The sequence below is a fragment of the Triticum dicoccoides genome, chromosome 1A (genome assembly GCF_002162155.2).
Source record: "Triticum dicoccoides isolate Atlit2015 ecotype Zavitan chromosome 1A, WEW_v2.0, whole genome shotgun sequence".
Classification (NCBI taxonomy): Eukaryota; Viridiplantae; Streptophyta; class Magnoliopsida; order Poales; family Poaceae; genus Triticum; species Triticum dicoccoides.
In genome coordinates this window covers 398351633-398369734 of record NC_041380.1, presented here as the reverse complement: position 1 = coordinate 398369734, position 18102 = coordinate 398351633, and the positions used below count along the sequence as shown (strand labels likewise).

The 18102-nt window shown below is 46.0% G+C and overlaps 1 protein-coding gene and 5 non-coding genes across 6 annotated transcripts; all 6 read right to left on the bottom strand.

Annotated features, from left to right (window-relative positions):
* Positions 1-14534: 14534 nt before the first annotated feature.
* On the bottom strand, positions 14535-17288 carry LOC119275668 (nucleoside diphosphate kinase 1-like). The gene is made up of 4 exons (XM_037556564.1): positions 17131-17288; positions 16978-17026; positions 16663-16894; positions 14535-14846 (listed from the first exon to the last, which is right to left on the bottom strand). The coding sequence occupies exons 1-4, from the start codon at positions 17182-17184 to the stop codon at positions 14729-14731; spliced, it is 453 nt and encodes a 150-aa protein (XP_037412461.1). The 5' UTR covers positions 17185-17288; the 3' UTR covers positions 14535-14728.
* On the bottom strand, positions 15167-15286 carry LOC119295822. The gene has a single exon (XR_005144339.1). It is a non-coding gene; the product is annotated as a small nucleolar RNA SNORD14 (small nucleolar RNA).
* LOC119295795 lies at positions 15522-15643 on the bottom strand. Its single transcript, XR_005144297.1, has one exon. It is a non-coding gene; the product is annotated as a small nucleolar RNA SNORD14 (small nucleolar RNA).
* On the bottom strand, positions 15706-15852 carry LOC119297256. The gene has a single exon (XR_005145595.1). It is a non-coding gene; the product is annotated as a small nucleolar RNA snoR2/U65 (small nucleolar RNA).
* Positions 15991-16084, bottom strand: LOC119296583. The gene has a single exon (XR_005145315.1). It is a non-coding gene; the product is annotated as a small nucleolar RNA Z152/R70/R12 (small nucleolar RNA).
* On the bottom strand, positions 16136-16235 carry LOC119296571. The gene has a single exon (XR_005145306.1). It is a non-coding gene; the product is annotated as a small nucleolar RNA R11/Z151 (small nucleolar RNA).
* Positions 17289-18102: the final 814 nt, after the last annotated feature.

The window sequence follows — 18102 nt, the reverse complement described above, 5'->3', positions numbered from 1 at the left end:
TTCACGGAGATGGTAGGGATGAGGATCCTCCCGACCAGCCTTCGTTGACAGAGCTCATGCTAGAGATGGAGAGGAACAAGCGTGAGTCCAACCGCTTGTTGGCACGTATCGAGGAGAACACCGCACATCAGTCCAATAAGTCTGTGACCATTCATGACTTCATTCGCTTGCACCCACCTACCTTTCATCATTCCATCGAGCCACTCGATGCAGATGATTGGCTCCGTAGCATCACTCATAAGCTGCGTTCCGCGAACGTAGCTGAAGATAACAAGGTCACTTATGCCACATATCACCTAGAAGGTCCTGCTAGTCTTTGGTGGCAGAACTATGAGGCTATGCTTCCAGTTGGCCAGATTCCTACCTGGAAGGATTTCACTGAGGCTTTTCGCGAGCATCACATTCCCCAGGCCCTTATTGATCGCAAGAGAGAAGAGTTCTGTAGTTTCACCCAGAGTAAGATGGCTGTTGATGCTTATAGCAGAGAGTTCGAGAACCTTGCCCGCTATGCCACAGAAGAAGAGTCCACGGACGCCAAGAAGCAAGCTAGGTTCCGAAAGGGTCTCAACCCCAAATTGCGTCGTGATCTTCACCTGCATCATTGCGATACATTCCAAGCTCTTGTGAACAAAGCCATCAATGCAGAGACAGCTCAGCTCACTTACGAGGAGTCTCGTAAGCACACCCGTGATTTGGGATCTTCCTCTGGCTCTAGTTCCCTGAAACGCCGGATTTGGGTTCCAAACTCCGCTCTTCCTTCCGGTTGTACACCGAGGTCATCCTATGTGGTGCCTTCCCCAGCTCAGTCGTATGTTCCACCCAGGCCTACTGGTAGACCGCTTGTTAGTGCGGGTCCCCGTCCAACCTCAGGGACTTGCTTCACATGCGGGAAGCCAGGACACTATGCACGTGATTGCTCTCAGACTAGTTATGCTCCACCCCAGCCCGAGAAGACTGTGGGCTGTATTAAGCCATCACGCAAGATGATCAGTGTTAAGTCAGCCCCCACTGAACGTGGATGTGTGCATCACGTCTCAGCTAAAGACGCTCATGATGATCCAGATGTCGTTCTTGGTACACTCCTTGTCAATTGTCAACCATCATCAGTTCTATTCGATACTGGAGCATCTCACTCCTTCATTTCTGAAGGCTATGCTCGTTTGCACGACATGTCATTTTGTGATATGCCAACTCCGCTTGAAATCCAAACCCCAGGGTCTAGATGGCAGACCACCAGAATCAGCCATGGTAACGAAATTCTTGTTGATAGACTTGTGTTCCTTGCATCACTTGTAGCCCTCAAGTCCTCAGATATTAACATCATCTTGGGTATGGACTGGATGACAGCTCATCATGCCAAGATTGATTGCTACACAAGATCTGTTCAGCTTACACACCCATCTGGCAAGTTAGTCACCGTCTCTACTAGAGTTGCAAAGCGTCAGCTCTATTCTCTTAATGCCAGCCCTCTTCCAGACCTTGAAGATATCCCGGTAGTCCGTGACTTTCCGGATGTCTTTCCAGAGGAACTGCCAGGTGTTCCACCTGACAGAGATGTAGAGTTCGTCATAGATCTTATCCCAGGAACAGCTCCAATCTCCCGGAGACCTTACAAGATGGCACCCCTAGAACTAGCCGAGCTTAAGAAACAACTCGATGAGTCCTTGCAAAAGGGTTTCATCCGTCCTAGTTCTTCTCCTTGGGCTTGCCCCGTCCTCTTCGTCAAGAAGAAAGACGGTACGGACCGGATGGTTGTAGATTATCGTCCCGTTAATTTGGTCACGATAAAGAACAAGTATCCGCTTCCCAGGATCAACGACCTGTATGATCAGCTCGCTGGATCCTCAGTCTTCTCCAAGATGGATTTAAGGTTAGGCTACCATCAAATCAAGATCAGAAATGGGGACATTCCCAAGACAGCTTTTGTCACTCGTTATGGCTAGTACGAGTACACCGTCATGTCCTTTGGCCTAACCAACGCCCCAGCCACATTCTCCCGCTTGATGAACTCGATCTTCATGGAGTACTTAGATAAGTTCGTCGTGGTTTACCTCGATGATATTCTTATTTACTCGAAGAACGAGGAAGAGCATGCCGAACATCTTAGACTTGTTCTAGAAAAACTCAGAGAGCACCACCTTTATGCCAAGTTCTCCAAGTGTGAATTTTGGTTGTCAGAAGTGACCTACCTAGGCCACGTAATCTCTGGTAAGGGCATTGCTGTCAATCCCGAAAGAGTTCAAGCCGTTCTCGATTGGACTCCACCTGAGACCGTGAAACAAGTTAGGAGTTTCCTGGGTCTAGCCAGCTATTGTCGCCGCTTTGTTGAAAACTTCTCCAAAGTAGCCAAACCCCTCACGGAACTTCTCAAGAAAGATAAAAAGTTCGAGTGGTCCCCACAGTGTGAGTACAGTTTTCAGGAACTGAAAAGACGCCTGACTTCTGCTCCCATACTTGTGCCACCGGATTTCACTAAAGACTTTATTATCTACTGCGACGCCTCACGACAGGGACTAGGTTGCATCCTTATGCAGGATCGTCATGTGATTGCCTATGCATCCCGACAGTTGCATCCACATGAGGAGAATTATCCTACACATGATCTAGAGCTTGCAGCCGTAGTCTATGCACTCAAGACCTGGCGACATTACCTCCTTGGTAAACGTTGCGAGATTTACACCGATCACCAGAGTCTCAAGTATATCTTCACCCAACCGGATCTGAACCTTAGGCAAAGACGTTGGTTGGAGTTGATCACAGATTATGATCTAGGGATTACCTACACCCCAGGCAAAGCCAATGTCATGGCTGATGCTCTAAGTCGTAAATCCTATTGCAACAATCTCATGTTGCAGCAAGGCCAACCACTTCTCCATGAGGAATTCTGTAAGCTTAACCTTCACATAGCTCCTCGCGGATTCCTTTCTACCCTGGTGGCGAAACCTGATCTTGAAGATCGGGTTATCGCTGCTCAAAAGCAAGATACAGGAATTTCTCGGATCAAGAGAAACATTAAGAAGGGAGTGGGTGGATGTTTCTCTATGGATGATCGTGGAATTGTTTTCTTTGAGAATCGCTTGGTGGTTCCCAAGAATCAACATCTGCGACAATTGATTCTTAAGGAGGCGCATGAATCTCCTCTCACGATTCATCCCGGTAGTACTAAGATGTATCAGGACCTACGCCAGAGGTTCTGGTGGACTAGGATGAAGAGAGAAATCGCTGAGTTCATTGCTAAATGTGACATTTGTCGTCGCGTTAAGGCAGAGCATCAAAGACCTGCTGGCACCCTTCAGCCTTTAGCTATTCCTGAGTGGAAATGGGATAAAGTTGGTATGGACTTCATTACCGGCTTTCCCAGGACCAAGAAAGGGAATAACGCTATCTTCGTAGTCGTTGATCGTCTTTCCAAAGTGGCTCACTTCCTTCCTGTTCGAGAGAGTATCACTGCTAGTCAGCTTGCTGACTTATATATTTCTCGAATAGTGTCACTCCATGGTGTTCCACTAGAGATCAATTCAGACCGTGGCAGTCTTTTCACTTCTCATTTCTGGGAAAGTTTCCAAACTGCCATGGGAACCCATCTTTCCTTCAGTACCGCTTTCCACCCTCAGTCGAGTGGTCAGGTGGAACGGGTCAATCAAATTCTCGAAGACATGCTCAGAGCTTGCGTTATCTCTTTCGGTATGGATTGGGAGAAATGTCTTCCTTTCGCCGAGTTTGCCTATAACAATAGCTACCAATCCAGCCTCAAGCAAGCTCCTTTTGAGGTTCTCTATGGACGAAGATGTCGAACACCTTTGAACTGGTCAGAAACCGGTGAAAGACAATTCTTTGGACCGGATATGATCCAGGAGGCAGAAGAGCAAGTTCGCATCATTCGTGAGAATTTGAAAACAGCCCAGTCTCGTCAGAAAAGCCAGTACGATCGTCATCATAAGGATATGACTTATGAAATTGGCGACCAAGCTTACCTTCGGGTTACTCCTTTGAAGGGTACCCATCGTTTCGGTATCAAGGGCAAGTTGGCTCCTCGTTACATTGGTCCCTTTCGCATTCTCGCTAAACAAGGAGAGGTTGCCTACCAGTTGGAACTACCCCCACATCTTTCTCGAGTTCATGATGTCTTCCACGTCTCTCAACTCAGGCGTTGCTTCTCGGATCCCATCCGCGGAGTGGACCACGACACGCTTGATCTCCAAGATAACCTCACATACCGAGAGTACCCGGTTCGCATTCTTGATCAAGTAGAGCGTGTCACCCGACGTCAGAACATCAAGTTTCTCAAAGTTCAGTGGTCTCATCATTCCGAGAGAGAAGCTACTTGGGAGCGAGAAGATCGTCTTCGACTGGAGTACCCCGCTTTCTTTCCGTCGACCCCTGAATCTCGGGACGAGATTCTGTCAAGTGGGGGCGAGTTGTCACATCCCTAGTCTGGTATGACTTAGACTAGCTAGCTATTTGTGCATCATATTTAAATTTCATTTAAATTTGAAATGAGGATTGGTGGAACCCTCAGAATCATTTTTGAAAATGACCTAAATAAAAATTTCTCCAAAAGGGTCCAAGAAAATGCTCATGATGCCCTCTAAAAATATTGGACAGAGATAAAAATCAAAACAATATTTTTAGGAGCTCATGGATATTTATTTTGGCCATTTGGATTAATTCGATAAATATTTGCATTGGAAATATATTTCTATATATATGAAATATGGTCCAAAAATTATGCCATTTATAAAAGAGCTCTGGAATAATATATCCAGCTCCTGCAAAAATTGGCATAATAAAATTAAATGATTTAATATATTTATTAAATCAAATAAATGTCAGAAAAAAATAGAAAACAGAAATAAAAGGAAGGAGGACTTACCTGGGCCTCCCCTCCCCTGTGCAGCCCAGCCGCAGCAGGCCGGCCCAGCTGGGAGGTGGCCTAGCCCACCAGGCTCCCCCTCCTCTGTCGTCTTCCTTCCCGACAGGGGAACGGAGTGTGGCCGGCGCGCGCGCGCGCCACCGCGCCACGCCTCCTCCCTCCCTGTCTGCCTGTCCTCCCCTCGCCGCTCTGGATGGATTGCACGTCGCCACGCAGCCGCCCCGGTCCCTTTTCCCCTCCCTCTCGCTCATCTCCTCCTCTGGCTCCCCCTCACTCCCACCGAACGCGACCGTCGCCGCCGACGAGAGCCACCACGGCCAAAGGCCTCCCCTCGCCTCCCTGAGACGCTTCCCAGCTCCGCCGCGACCCCCTCTACCTCCTCGCCGAGCCACGCAAGCCGGAGAGCCCCGTGGAGCCGTCGCCGTCGCCATCCTCGCCTCCGGCCGCCGTGGGTACTCGCCGTCAATTCGGGAGCTTCCGGGCATCCCCGACCTCGCCTTCGCGCTCGCTGGATCCGCGGTGAGCTCCTCCACCGTTCCCCTCTCTTCTCCCTCCCGTTCCCGTGCCGTAGCGCCGCTCCCCACCATGGCCGAAGCCCCTCGCCGCCGGCCATGGCGCCACGGTGGCACGAGCCCAAGCCGGTCCCTTCCGCGCGCGTCCCCGTGTTCCTGGTGACGCCAGGAGCCCGTAGGAACCCTCCGTCTCCACTGCCGTGCACCACAACGCCGCGGCCACCAGTTGCCGAACTCCGGCCGCCGCCCTGAGCTTTGCTCCGGCGAGCTCCGGCGCCCCCGCAGCCCCCCACCAGCTCCCCTAGTTGCGGACGACGACGGGCTACGCCCTGGTGCTTTTCGCGCGACCAAACGCCGCCTGCAGCGCAAGTCCGGCGAGTCGCCGCCGCGCTAATGGTCGCCGCCGGCCAGAACCCCGGCGGGCTGACGTGGCTTGTTAATTAGCCACTAATTCCCCACCCGCTGACGCTGACAAGTGGGCCCCAGGGCTTAGTCAAAGCTGACCAGCCCAGGTTTGACTCGGGGTTAACCCCCTGTCACTGACGTGTGGGTCCCACACGTCAGATTTGACCTGGACAGCCGCGTTGACCCGCTGATGCAATGATGACGTCATGCTGACGCAATTATACATTTTCTGGAATTAAAATAATTCAGAAAATCCAGAAATTGATTTAAACTTCAAAAATTCATATCATTTCAACCGTAGCTCAGATTTAAATAATTTATATATGAAAAATTATCAGAAAAATGCAACCTTTCCATCTGTACTAGTTTCATGCATGAAAAACAAACTTATACATGCTGAATATGGGAAAACACATTATGGCATATATAAGAGACTTAATTTAGAAATGCATTTGAACCTTTGGTTCAAATGGACTTCAAACCAAGTGAACACTAGTTGCATTAGCTCAACAGCATCACATCTACATGCCATGTTCATGCATCATATTGTTGCATATGATTGTGTTTTGATTGCCGGCACCGTTCCTTCTCGACAGGTCCTGCTCCGGAGACGTTCCAGAGTACCTGTCTGTGAAGCAGTGCCTCCCTTGTTGATTTACCAGGCAAGCAAACCCCCTTGTTCATTTCGATAAAACCCTACTCTCTCGCTCCTGCTCTCAGTTATTGCATTAGAACAACAACGATTCATCTGCTACTTTGTGCCGCGGTAGTTGAACCCATTCCTCTGCATGACCTGTCATTGCCACAGTAAATAGTTGAAACCCACTAGCATGTGTAGGAGTTGATTGAAGCCATTGATGTGTGCCTACCATGCTATGCCTGCTATTGCTTAGAGTGTGTCAGGTCTGATTCATTGGGAATGAATTGGAGTGTCACGATATGTTCTGATGCTGAGAGTGAAGTGTGTGAACACGATTTGGTAAAGGTAGCGGTGAGAGGCCATGTAGGAGTACATGGTGGGTTGTCTCACTGGAACCGTCCTTAAGGCCTGAGTTCTGTGTATGTTGTCCAATGACTCGATACTACCACACATTGGGCTCCGGGCGCTCCAAGCCCTCTCGACTTATTAACCAACTTGATCTCTGTCCAGGAGTCGCAACTAGTTTCTGGTGTTTGTAGGTAGTGCTATTTTTCTACCAGGTGGCACCCGGCAGGGTGGGCTTGGGACGGACTAGGCACACGTGGCCCGGTGTACCGAGTGGCACCCGGTTGGTGGGCTCGGGAACCCTGTACACATCGTTTGGGGCCGTAAGCGACACCCCGGCCGGATCTCCTTGCGGATGGAACCCGAATAGGCGATAAACCTGGACTAGAGTCTTGTGTGGTTAGTCAGGTCGTGGCCGACACCCTCGCCAGGCTTCCGCTTGAAGGTTGCCGAGATACATGACGTGTACATGGCGGTAAGTGGCGAGAGCGTGTGTGAAGAAGTACACCCCTGCAGGGTTAACATGATCTATTCGAATAGCCGGGTCCGCGGCTATGGACTTCTTGGATGCTTACATGGTACATAGACAACTTGAAGTGGATACTATAAAATGCTCAAGACAAGTGTGAGTGCTATGGATGGCCTTCTCGCAGGGAGACGGGGATGAATCCATAGTAGCGTATTGTGTGGTGATTAGTGGACTCGTGTACGTTGTTTCGCCTCAAGAGTTTCTGGTAGTCGTAGAATAGGATAGCCACAGAGTCAAAGCTGGCTTGCTGCAACTAAACCCCACATTACCCTCTTGATACCAATGCATGTATGATAGGATCTGATGTAAGTCTTGCTGAGTACCTTTGTACTCATGTTGCTTTATTTATGTTTTTGCAGCGGAGACTTCGGTCTTACTAGTGTTCTTGTGGACTTCGACTAGTAGCTAGTACCTCAGCTACGATCTTGATCGGATGTTGTAGATAGTCAGGCTCTTCAGCCTTTTTCTTTTGTAGATGTCTGTACCCAGACATGTAATGCTTCCGCTTGTTGCTTGTATGCTCTGTATGATGGGTCTTGTGACCCCTGTTTGCAATATATGCTATGACGGCTCTTCTGAGCCTTTATCTATATGAGTGGTTGAGTTATGCTGTGATGCCATGTTGTACAGCACATACTTGCATGTTATGCGTACGTGTAATGTGTATTGCTATGTGTGGGATCTGACTATCTAGTTGTTTATTCTTAGTAGCCTCTCTTACCGGGAAATGTCTCCTAGTGCTTCCACTGAGCCCTGGTAGCTTGCTACTGCTCCGGAACACTTAGGCAGGCCGGCATGTGTCCTTCTTCGATCCTGTGTCTGTCCCTTCGGGGAAATGTCACGCGATGAATACCGGAGTCCTGCTAGCCCGCTACAGCCCGGTTCACCGGAGTCCTGTTAGCCCAGTGCTACAGCCTGGATTCACTCGCTGATGACCGACATGTTCGATGCTGGGTCATGGATGCCTGTCCCTGTAAGTTAGTGCCACTTTGGGTTTACGACTAGCCATGTCAGCCCGGGCTCTTTATCATATGGATGCTAGCGACACCATCATATACGTGTGCCAAAATGCGCAAACGGTCCCGGGCAAAGGTAAGGCGACACCCGTGGGGATACCGTGCGTGAGGCCGCAAAGCGATATGAGGTGTTACATGCTAGATCGATGTGGCATCGAGTCGGGGTCCTGACATTTGCTCTGCCAGACGTTCATAACATTTAGTGTTGCTCCTGTAGCGGGCTTTGCACCTAGCGGTGCTTCCAGGACGCAATTCTTCTGTGTAGCAATCAGGATAATCTTCAAGTTACGGACCCAGTCCGTGTAGTTGCTACCATCATCTTTCAACTTAGCTTTCTCTACGAACGCATTAAAATTCAACGGAGCAGTAGCACGGGCCATTTATCTACAACAACATAGACATGCAAAATACTATCAGGTACTAAGTTCATGATAAAGTAAAGTTTAATTAATCATATTACTTAAGAACTCCCACTTAGATAGACATCCCTCTAATCATCTGAGTGATCACGTGATCCATATCAACTAAACCATGTTCGATCATCACGTGAGATGGAGTAGTTTTCAATGGTGAACATCACTATGTTGATTATATCTACTATATGATTCATGCTCGACCTTTCGGTCTCAGTGTTCCGATGCCATATCTGCATATGCTAGGCTCGTCAAGTTTAACCCGAGTATTCTGTGTGTGCAAAACTGGCTTGCACCCGTTGTATGTGAACCTAGAGCTTATCACACCCGATCATCACGTGGTGTCTCGGCACGATGAATTGTTGCAATGGTGCATACTCAGGGAGAACACTTGTACCTTAAAATTTAGTGAGATATCATCTTATAATGCTACCACCGTACTAAGCAAAATAAGATGCATAAAAATATAAACATCACATGCAATCAAATAAGTGATATGATATGGCCATCATCATCTTGTGCCTTTGATCTCCATCTCCAAAGCACCATCATGATCACTATCGTCACCGGCTTGACACCTTGATCTCCATCGTAGCATGGTTGATGTCTCCCTAACTATTGCTTCTACGACTATCGCTACCGCTTAGTGATAAAGTAAAGCAATTACATGGCGATTGCATTTCATACAATAAAGCGACAACTATATGGCTCCTGTCAGTTGCCGATAATTGTTACAAAACATGATCATCCCATACAACAATTTATATATCATCACGTCTTGACCATATCACATCACAGCAAGCCCTGCAAAAACAAGTTAGACGTCCTCTACGGTGTAGTTGCAAGTTTTACGTGGCTGCTATGGGCTTAGCAAGAACCGTTCTTACCTATACATCAAAAACCACATCGATTTTTTGTCAAGTGTGTTGTTTTAACCTTCAACAAGGACCGGGCGTAGTCACACTCGATTCAACTAAAGCTAGAGAAACAGACACCCACTAGCCATCTGTGTGCGAAGTACGGCGGTAGAACCAGTCTCATGAACACGGTCATCTAATGTCGGTCTGGGCCGCTTCATTCCAACAATACCGTCAAATCAAAGCAGTATGACTATTATCGCCCACAACTCTTTGTGTTCTACTCGTGCATATAACATCTACGCATAGACATGGCTCGGATGCCACTGTTGGGGAACGCAGTATTTCAAAAAAATATCCTACGATCACGCAAGATCTATCTAGGAGATGCATAGAAATGAGAGGGGAGAGTGTGTCTACATACCCTCGTAGACCGAAAGCGGAAGCATTAAGTAACGCGGTTGATGTAGTCGAACGTCTTCGCAGTCCAACCGATCAAGTACCGAACGCACGGCACCTCCGTGATCTGCACATGTTCAGCTCGGTAACATCCCTCGTACTCTTGATCCAGCTGAGGCCGAGGGTGAGTTCCTTCAACACAACGGCGTGTTGACGGTGATGATGAAGTTACCGACGTAGGGCTTCGCCTAAGCACTACGACAATATGACCGAGGTGTAAAACTGTGGAGGGGGCACCGCACACGGCTAAAGATCAACTTGTGTGTCTATGGGGTGCCCCCTCCCCCGTATATAAAGGAGGGGAGGACGAGGAGGGCCGGCCACAAGGGGCGCGTCCAAGGGGGGAATCCTATTCCTAGTAGGAGTAGGTTCCCCCCTTTCCTAGTCCTAGTAGGAGAAGAAGGAAGGAGAGGAAGAAGAGAAGGAAAGGGGGCAGTCCAATTCGGTTTGGGCTAGGGGGGCGCGCGCCACACCTTGGCCTGCCTCCTCTCTTCCACCATTAGGCCCATGAGGCCCAATAACTTCCCGGCGGGGGTTCCGGTAACCCCCGGTACTCCGAAACGACCTGAACCATTCTGGTGTCCGAATGTAGCCTTCCAATATATGAATCTTCATGTCTCAACCATTTCTAGACACCTTGTCATGTCCGTGATCACATCCGGGACTCCGAACAACTTTCGGTACATCAAATCACATAACTCATAATACATATCATCATCGAACGTTAAGCATGCGGACCCTACGGGTTCGAGAAATATGTAGACATGACCAAGACACATCTCCTGACAATAACCAATAGCGGAACCTGGATGCTCATATTGGCTCCTACATATTTTATGAAGATCTTTATCGGTCAAACCGCATAACAACATACGTTGTTCCCTTTGTCATCGGTATGTTACTTGCCCGAGATTCGATCGTGGGTATCATCGTACCTAGTTCAATCTCGTCACCGACAAGTCTCTTTACTCATTATGTAATGCATCATCTCGCAACTAACTCATTAGTCACATTGCTTGCAAGGCTTATAGTGATGTGCATTACCGAGAGCAGAGATACCTCCCAACAATCGGAGTGACAAATCCTAATCTCGATCTATGCCAACTCAACAAATACCATTGGAGACACCTGTAGAGCATCTTAATCACCCAGTTACGTTGTGATGTTTGATAGCACACTAAGTGTTCCTCCGGTATTCGGGAGTTGTATAATCTCATAGTCATCGGAACATGTATACGTCATGAAGAAAGCAATAGCAATAAACTAAATGATCATAGCGCTAAGCTAACAGATGGGTCTAGTCCGTCACATCATTCTCTAATGATGTGATCCCGTTCATCAAATGACAACACATGTCCATGGCTAGGAAATTTAACCATCTTTGATTAATGAGCTAGTCAATTAGAGGCATACTAGGGACACTCTGTTTGTCTACGTATTCACACATATACTAAGTTTCCGGTTAATACAATTCTAGCATGAATAATAAACATTTGTCATGATATAAGGAAATATAAATAACAACTTTATTGTTGCCTCTAGGGCATATTTTCTTCAGGACCTACATTGGCTAAATGACTTACATTGACTAAATTACAATGTAGAGATTTAGTCACGTACATACTTACTCATCAATGTCTAGATCATGCGACAAATTCATTTTTACATATATATTGTAGTTTTCGGTATGTTGATGAGAAAAAAACTTTAAATTAGCATGACAGCACCACAATTGTTCATCATTACAAAGTAGATGTGTTTAATATTGCAATAGACCAACAAGTGATAGAGTTGAATAATCGATTCATTTCTTAAGTAACTGAGCTTCTAGATCTTTGTTCATCATTGGATCAAAGGCATGATCCCTTCAACAAGTCAAAGATATGCAGTATAGTGGAGAAATTCTATCTTGCAGATTTTTCTTGTGAAGAAAGAGATAGGTTGGAGTGTTGGCTACCACATTTCCAATTTGATACATTCAACAATCCAGAGAATAAAAACTACAGATCACTTGCTGGTCCGACAAAAGAAATAGTTAAGACTAGCAAGTCTTCTGCCCATCCAATGATTATGAGGTTGTTACAATTGGTGATAATTCTCCCAGTGTGTGAATGTCGACTGCATAATATTCTTTCCTTTGAGGACATGTAGGATACTACTGCAATTGCAAAGTGTAATTTGAGGTAGGGTGGTTGCAGAAGCTACCTCTCTCCTTAGCGGACCATTGGTAAGGGAATAACATAGACCCATATGTTTTATGTCACATCTCACAAAAGACCCTTAATCATTATCATACTCCGGTAGCAGCTATTGAGTGGTAGTGGTGGAAGAGAGTCCCCCGCTCCTCCCGAGTCGCCCCCGCGTGGCGATCGGGAGGCAACCCCAGATCCCGCCGACCGGCCTCCCTCGCCGCCGCACGAGGGCACGGCCGGGCGAAGCGTTGCCGTCACCGACGACGGCGGGGACTCGGGGTCCTCCCGCTCGAGCAAGGCTGGCGCCGGCCGGCACCCCCAGGCCGAAGCGTGGCACGGGGCCGGGCGTCACGGCGAGTGGTGGCGGTGCTCCGACGCTTCTGCTTCTCCATGGCAAGCGGCTACGTGGTCTGGTGTGCCACGGTCGTTAGCGACGGCGATGGCGCAGCCGGATCGGTCGACGATGGCGCGGCCGGATCTGGGCCCAGGCGTGGGCCTTGTTCACTGGGTTGCGGTCGGTGTGGTGGCGGGTGCGACACGTCGGCAACTGGGCGGATCTTAACGGGTTCTTCTGATCATGCCGGGATTATACCCTTGTCTTACAACATGGGCAACTCCGGGGAAAACCCTAGATCTCCTTGGTCCGCCACTTCTCACTCGTGTTGCTTCCTTCGCCGCTCCCTCTGGACGATGTTCTCCCCCTTGCAACTAGGTCCCACGAACGATGTTGAGGCAACATTTGTGGACATCCGTGGCGGCAGAAGAGGAAAGGGTACCCGACAACGACATCTAGGGTGACAGGTAGGGGCGACGCGGATGATGGAGCAATGGTGGAGGACGCCGCCGCCTCAAAGGTGGGAAATGAAGGACAGTCGCGAGGAGGGCGATGGATTTGGTGAAACTAGAGAATACCCACGCGTTGCTGTAGGAATCGATTGTAATATATTTTGATGATTTGATTGTATGAACCTTCCATAGTTGAATCAATAATATATGACCTAAGCTATAAATAATAGTATATATTGTATTTGATTATTGTATAGTCAAAAAATATTTTGAATATAAGTGGCATAACATAATGGAAAACTTTTTTTCATGCATGTTGAGTGGACTTTTGATGAGGTAGCATATGTGGTAAAGTGAAAGATGTGCATGAGAGGATCGAACATCCTTTTCTGAGCCCGGGCTCATCTGCACCCGTGTTGAATAAAAATTCAAAAAATTCCAATTTCTGTCCAACGATAGACAATTTGACATGTGAGGTCCGTCCCAGATCATTTAGACAACTGAGCAACTCTCGGTAAAAAAAAATCAGGGTTAGTTTACTGTTCATGTACTATTTTGACCTAATTTGTTTTTTTAGATCTACTTAGATGTCCAAATGAGCTAAAATTTGAAGCGAACATCATGCAATAAATTGTCTACAATGGGGAAATTTTTTAAATTTTTTTGTGAATTGTTTTCTGGTCAGGTGCAAATGAGGTGGGTACCGAATCGCTGTATATGAAGGGGTGTCGGTCACTGGCCGGGTCATCCCGTCCTAAGGGGCATTTGACAAAAAAATTGAATCATAAGATGTATCACCAAATGAACAGTAATTTCAAACAAAAAGGTTTAGTTCTTTTGACAAAAAATGATTATTTTTTCTTATGCATGTAAATTTTCACAATGAAATCACATTCGTTATAAGTGTAGATTCACTCATTTTGCTCCGTATGTAGTCCGGACGTGCATAAAAATATTCTAATTGCCCAAAGTGAGAAGCAAAAATGTTCGGATAAAGACCATTCTTCAGTAATATCATCACTTTCGAAATCATATGCGGAAATAACAAACCAAATACGAACGAGTAGTCTAAGAGAAAGACCACACCTCCACAAATCATGTTTTAGAGTAGAGTAAAGATTTTTGGTGATGTAAAAATGAACTTGCAAATTTCACTCAAACCATAATTTGGTGCACCTATCTTACTGCTTAAATTTATTACCGCTTCAGGGAGTTCGATGATGCCACGAGTGAAGGTATAAACATCCTTAAAACTTCCTGGTTAGGAAGACAAGATAAGCTTTTTGCGTGGAAAAAAAGGGGTTCCCCAGAGTCGTCTTTGCATATTGCCTTATTTTGTAAAAACATAAGGCTACAATACCAATGCTGTTAACGATGTTAAACAATTCTATAGTATCGAGTGTGCATCAACAAAATTAAGCACTACAATTTGCTGGGAAGATCATGAGTACAATTCTGCTACTAACCCACAAAAAAGTAGGGCAAAGAAATAATCAAAGCACAGCAAAAACATGAAATGCAACTCAATACCATATATCAAATATAGAGCAGCAGATAACGCTTGCATGCTCAAGCACAAGGAGATAACTTCAGTTCACACAAACAAGGTTCCCAAGATACAAATCTCAAAACTGTAAACAACCAAAGACTAGTTTGGTAGATGCTTAATGAAACCTGCACTCAAACCACTCATGACACATCTTATGCCTCATAGATCCAGTTGTGCTGGCTGCTCCTCCACTCTGCAATGCCCTCAGGGAACCACAGGGCGATCTCCTTCCTGGCACTCTCAACTGAGTCGCTTCCATGGATGACGTTCCTGGATGATGCAGATAAAAGTTTTAGAATGCAACCAGATAGCAAAATATAGTGATACGAAGGGAGACACTAGTGTGTTAAACAGGCCGTCAATACGCAGCAGGTTCAAGTGCACTGCGCTGCTCTCAAAACATTGTACTCCCTCCGTTCCTAAATATTTGTCTTTCTAAGCAAAATGAGTGAATCTATACTCTAAAATATGTCTATACATCCGTATATGGTAGTCCATTTGAAATCTCTAAAAAGAAAAATATTTAGGTCCAGAGGGAGCATTATTTTTCTGATGTCAAAAAAGGAGATTAAAAACTAGGAAAATCAACATGGCTCAGACATCCAAGAAGGAATTAGCAGCATTAGCTCTCAAGCCTGGCAGGGCGAAAGCTCTTAGGCGGCAACTGCGAATGTTTTGAGAAACAAGCCTTAGCTTTATCATCATCGCCATTTGAGTTCCCCAAATTTCAAAACAACTACAACAAATATTATGTTATGGTTATGCAGTCAAGAAGTGTAATCAACGGCTCTGTGTACCGACTGAATCACAGCCACAGGTTCCTATCAAATGTCAATAGTCCAAGAACTCTATCGGCACAATGTTCGAGTGCACTGCGCTGCTCTCAAAACATTGTATTATTTTTCTGATATCAAAAAAGGAGATTAAAAACTAGGAAAATCAACATGGCTCAGACATCCAAGGAAGGAATTAGCAGCATTAGCTCTCAAGCCTGGCAGGGCGAAAGCTCTTAGGCGGCAACTGCGAATGTTTTGAGAAACAAGCCTTTAGCTTTATCATCATCGCCATTTGAGTTCCCGAAATTTCAAAACAACTACAAAAAATATTATGTTATGGTTATGCAGTCAAGAAGTGTAATCACAAAAAACGGCTCTGTGTACCGACTGAATCACAGCCACAGGTTCCTATCAAATGTGAACAGTCCAAGAACTCTCTCTCGGCACAATGTAGCATCTCCAGTCAAGGCTTGTGGCTAATGGAGACGTGGCATCGGGCCCAAGCAAAATCAACAAAATATTGACAATATAATCTAGTTAAGAGAAAGAGAACAGAAAGCATTGCAGAAATCCCTTAAAGAACCAAAAGCAAAAAACATCTCAGATTATGTAACTGGGAGGACCAAGTGCAACAAAGCAATGCTCAGTGGAAAGAGAAGTCGTTTTTGGTTTGAAGGCTCACAGTGACAGATGCCACTACTGCCAAAAACCTATATGAATCATCATCGCATCGCAGAAAAAATGAGAATAAAAACCAAGACAAAATCAATGAAAGAGACGGAAAGGCTTCAGTGTGTGTAACAACATGAATCGATCAATGACAGACGAATCTGCCTCACCGAAATCCGCTAAGATCCTTTCAGACCTGAATCATCACAAGCCAATCCTCTACTCCAAATCATACATGAATGACTAAAGTGCACACATACAACAAACATGAGCCATAAGTTCTGTCCTACAATGAAACGACTATAGTCTCTGAATAAATCAGCGAATAACGCAAACAAGATTTTATGAACTGAACAATTCATGTAAAAAGCACAAGGTATTTCCCCTTTCAGACGATTTAGGCTCAGTTTCCTAAGCCTAAACAGGCTAAACGACATCAAATATTTGATTCGACTGCACCAAATAAGTAGTCTGCAACACAATGCTATCTACTACAGTACATAGCATATAATTAACTGAATGAGCATATACTATCTTCAAGTATGCGGATTTTTGAATTGGATATTAAACGCACAGTAACAGACAATCAGGATAAATCTATACACTATTCAACTCAATAACTACTTTGTCTAACATCTCACCTGCCGATGTCGACGGCAAAGTCACCACGGATGGTGCCGGGCTCAGAGGCCAGGGGGTTGGTGGCGCCAATGATCTTGCGTCCAGTGGCGACGACGCTCTTGCCCTCCCAGACCATAGCGACGACCGGGCCGGAGACGATGTACTCCACGAGCCCAGCGAAGAAGGGCTTGGAGGACAGATCAGAGTAGTGCTGCTCGGCGAACGACTTCTCCACGTTCTGGAGCTTCAGACCTGCATAGCCAGCTCGCAGATCAGCAAGCAGATCTTCACCAAAACCGTAATTCAAGCACGAACGTGAGAGCTGTACTGGTTACCTTTGAGGTAGAAGCCCTTCTTCTCGAAGCGGCTGATGACCTCGCCGATCTGATCAAAGTAGAAACAAAAACAGGAGCACGGTGGTGTCAGCACGAGCTAGCAGCGGAGCAAACGAGCCGACGGGAGGGAAGAGAAGAGGAGAAGGCGCTTACGAGGCCCCTCTGGACGCCGTCAGGCTTGATCATGATGAAGGTCTGCTCGGCCATTGTTGCTGTGCTGAGCTTGAGATTTCTGATTGGGTTTTGACGGCGAGGGAGGATGAGAGGAAACCCTAGCGAGGGGCTCGGGCGAATATATAGCGGCCGGCCCGACCACCGCGCACGTGTCTCTCGGTGGTGTCGTACCGTGCTACGGGCCTGGGCCTTATTCAGTGCTGCTGCCGCGAACGAGAAAGAAACAAAGGCTTTGTGGGCTGAATAGGACCAGCTCTCTATCAAAGCCCTAAATGAAAGAAATACTACCCCTCAAAAAAAATGAAAGAAAAACTTCCACTCAGGGAAATAATTTCGGCTATCCCCTGAAACAATTTGCGCTAAATCTCTGAAACATATGCTACAAAATTAACAACAATTATTCTCCGGTCAACTTTGAGTAGTAACTTAAAAATATTTGGAACTAATGTTTGAATGGCTTTGACACATGGGTTGTAAGATACCGGGTGATATATTAAAGCATACGTAGTTGTCAGATAAATATATCTGATTCTTTTACCATTCTTGTTTACAACATGTATAATTTTATTATTGAAAATAGTATGGTGTCAATGCTTGAGCATAACAAATGTATGGTTCCATTTTTATTTACTAGATAATTCATAAATAGGTACAAAGTCTTTACTATAAGATAAAAATTGCATTATATGTGTTATTTTAGAAAATACTGTTCTTGATTTATATAACTAGATAATACCATGTGCATTGCTGCGGGACATTTGTATGGGATAACATTAGCATGTTAACTTGTAGCTTATTCTTTTTCTAAGCATGGTTGCATGGAACATGATAAATCAATAATCAATATATATAATTATTAATTTGCAAAAAATAGTATAATTATTACTCCCTCTGTCCCAAAATTATTGTCTTAGATTTTGTATAGATATCTGGTCAAATAGAGATTAGTGT

Bases quoted from the DNA above. Each gene is read 5' to 3' on its own strand.
- LOC119275668 (XM_037556564.1), bottom strand. From the start codon at position 17,184: ATGGCCGAGCAGACCTTCATCATGATCAAGCCTGACGGCGTCCAGAGG. The intron at 17,027-17,130 runs GTAAGCGCCTTC...TACTTTGATCAG, and splicing joins ACGGCGTCCAGAGGGGCCTC to ATCGGCGAGGTCATCAGCCG. The intron at 16,895-16,977 runs GTAACCAGTACA...CTGGCTATGCAG, and splicing joins GAAGGGCTTCTACCTCAAAG to GTCTGAAGCTCCAGAACGTG.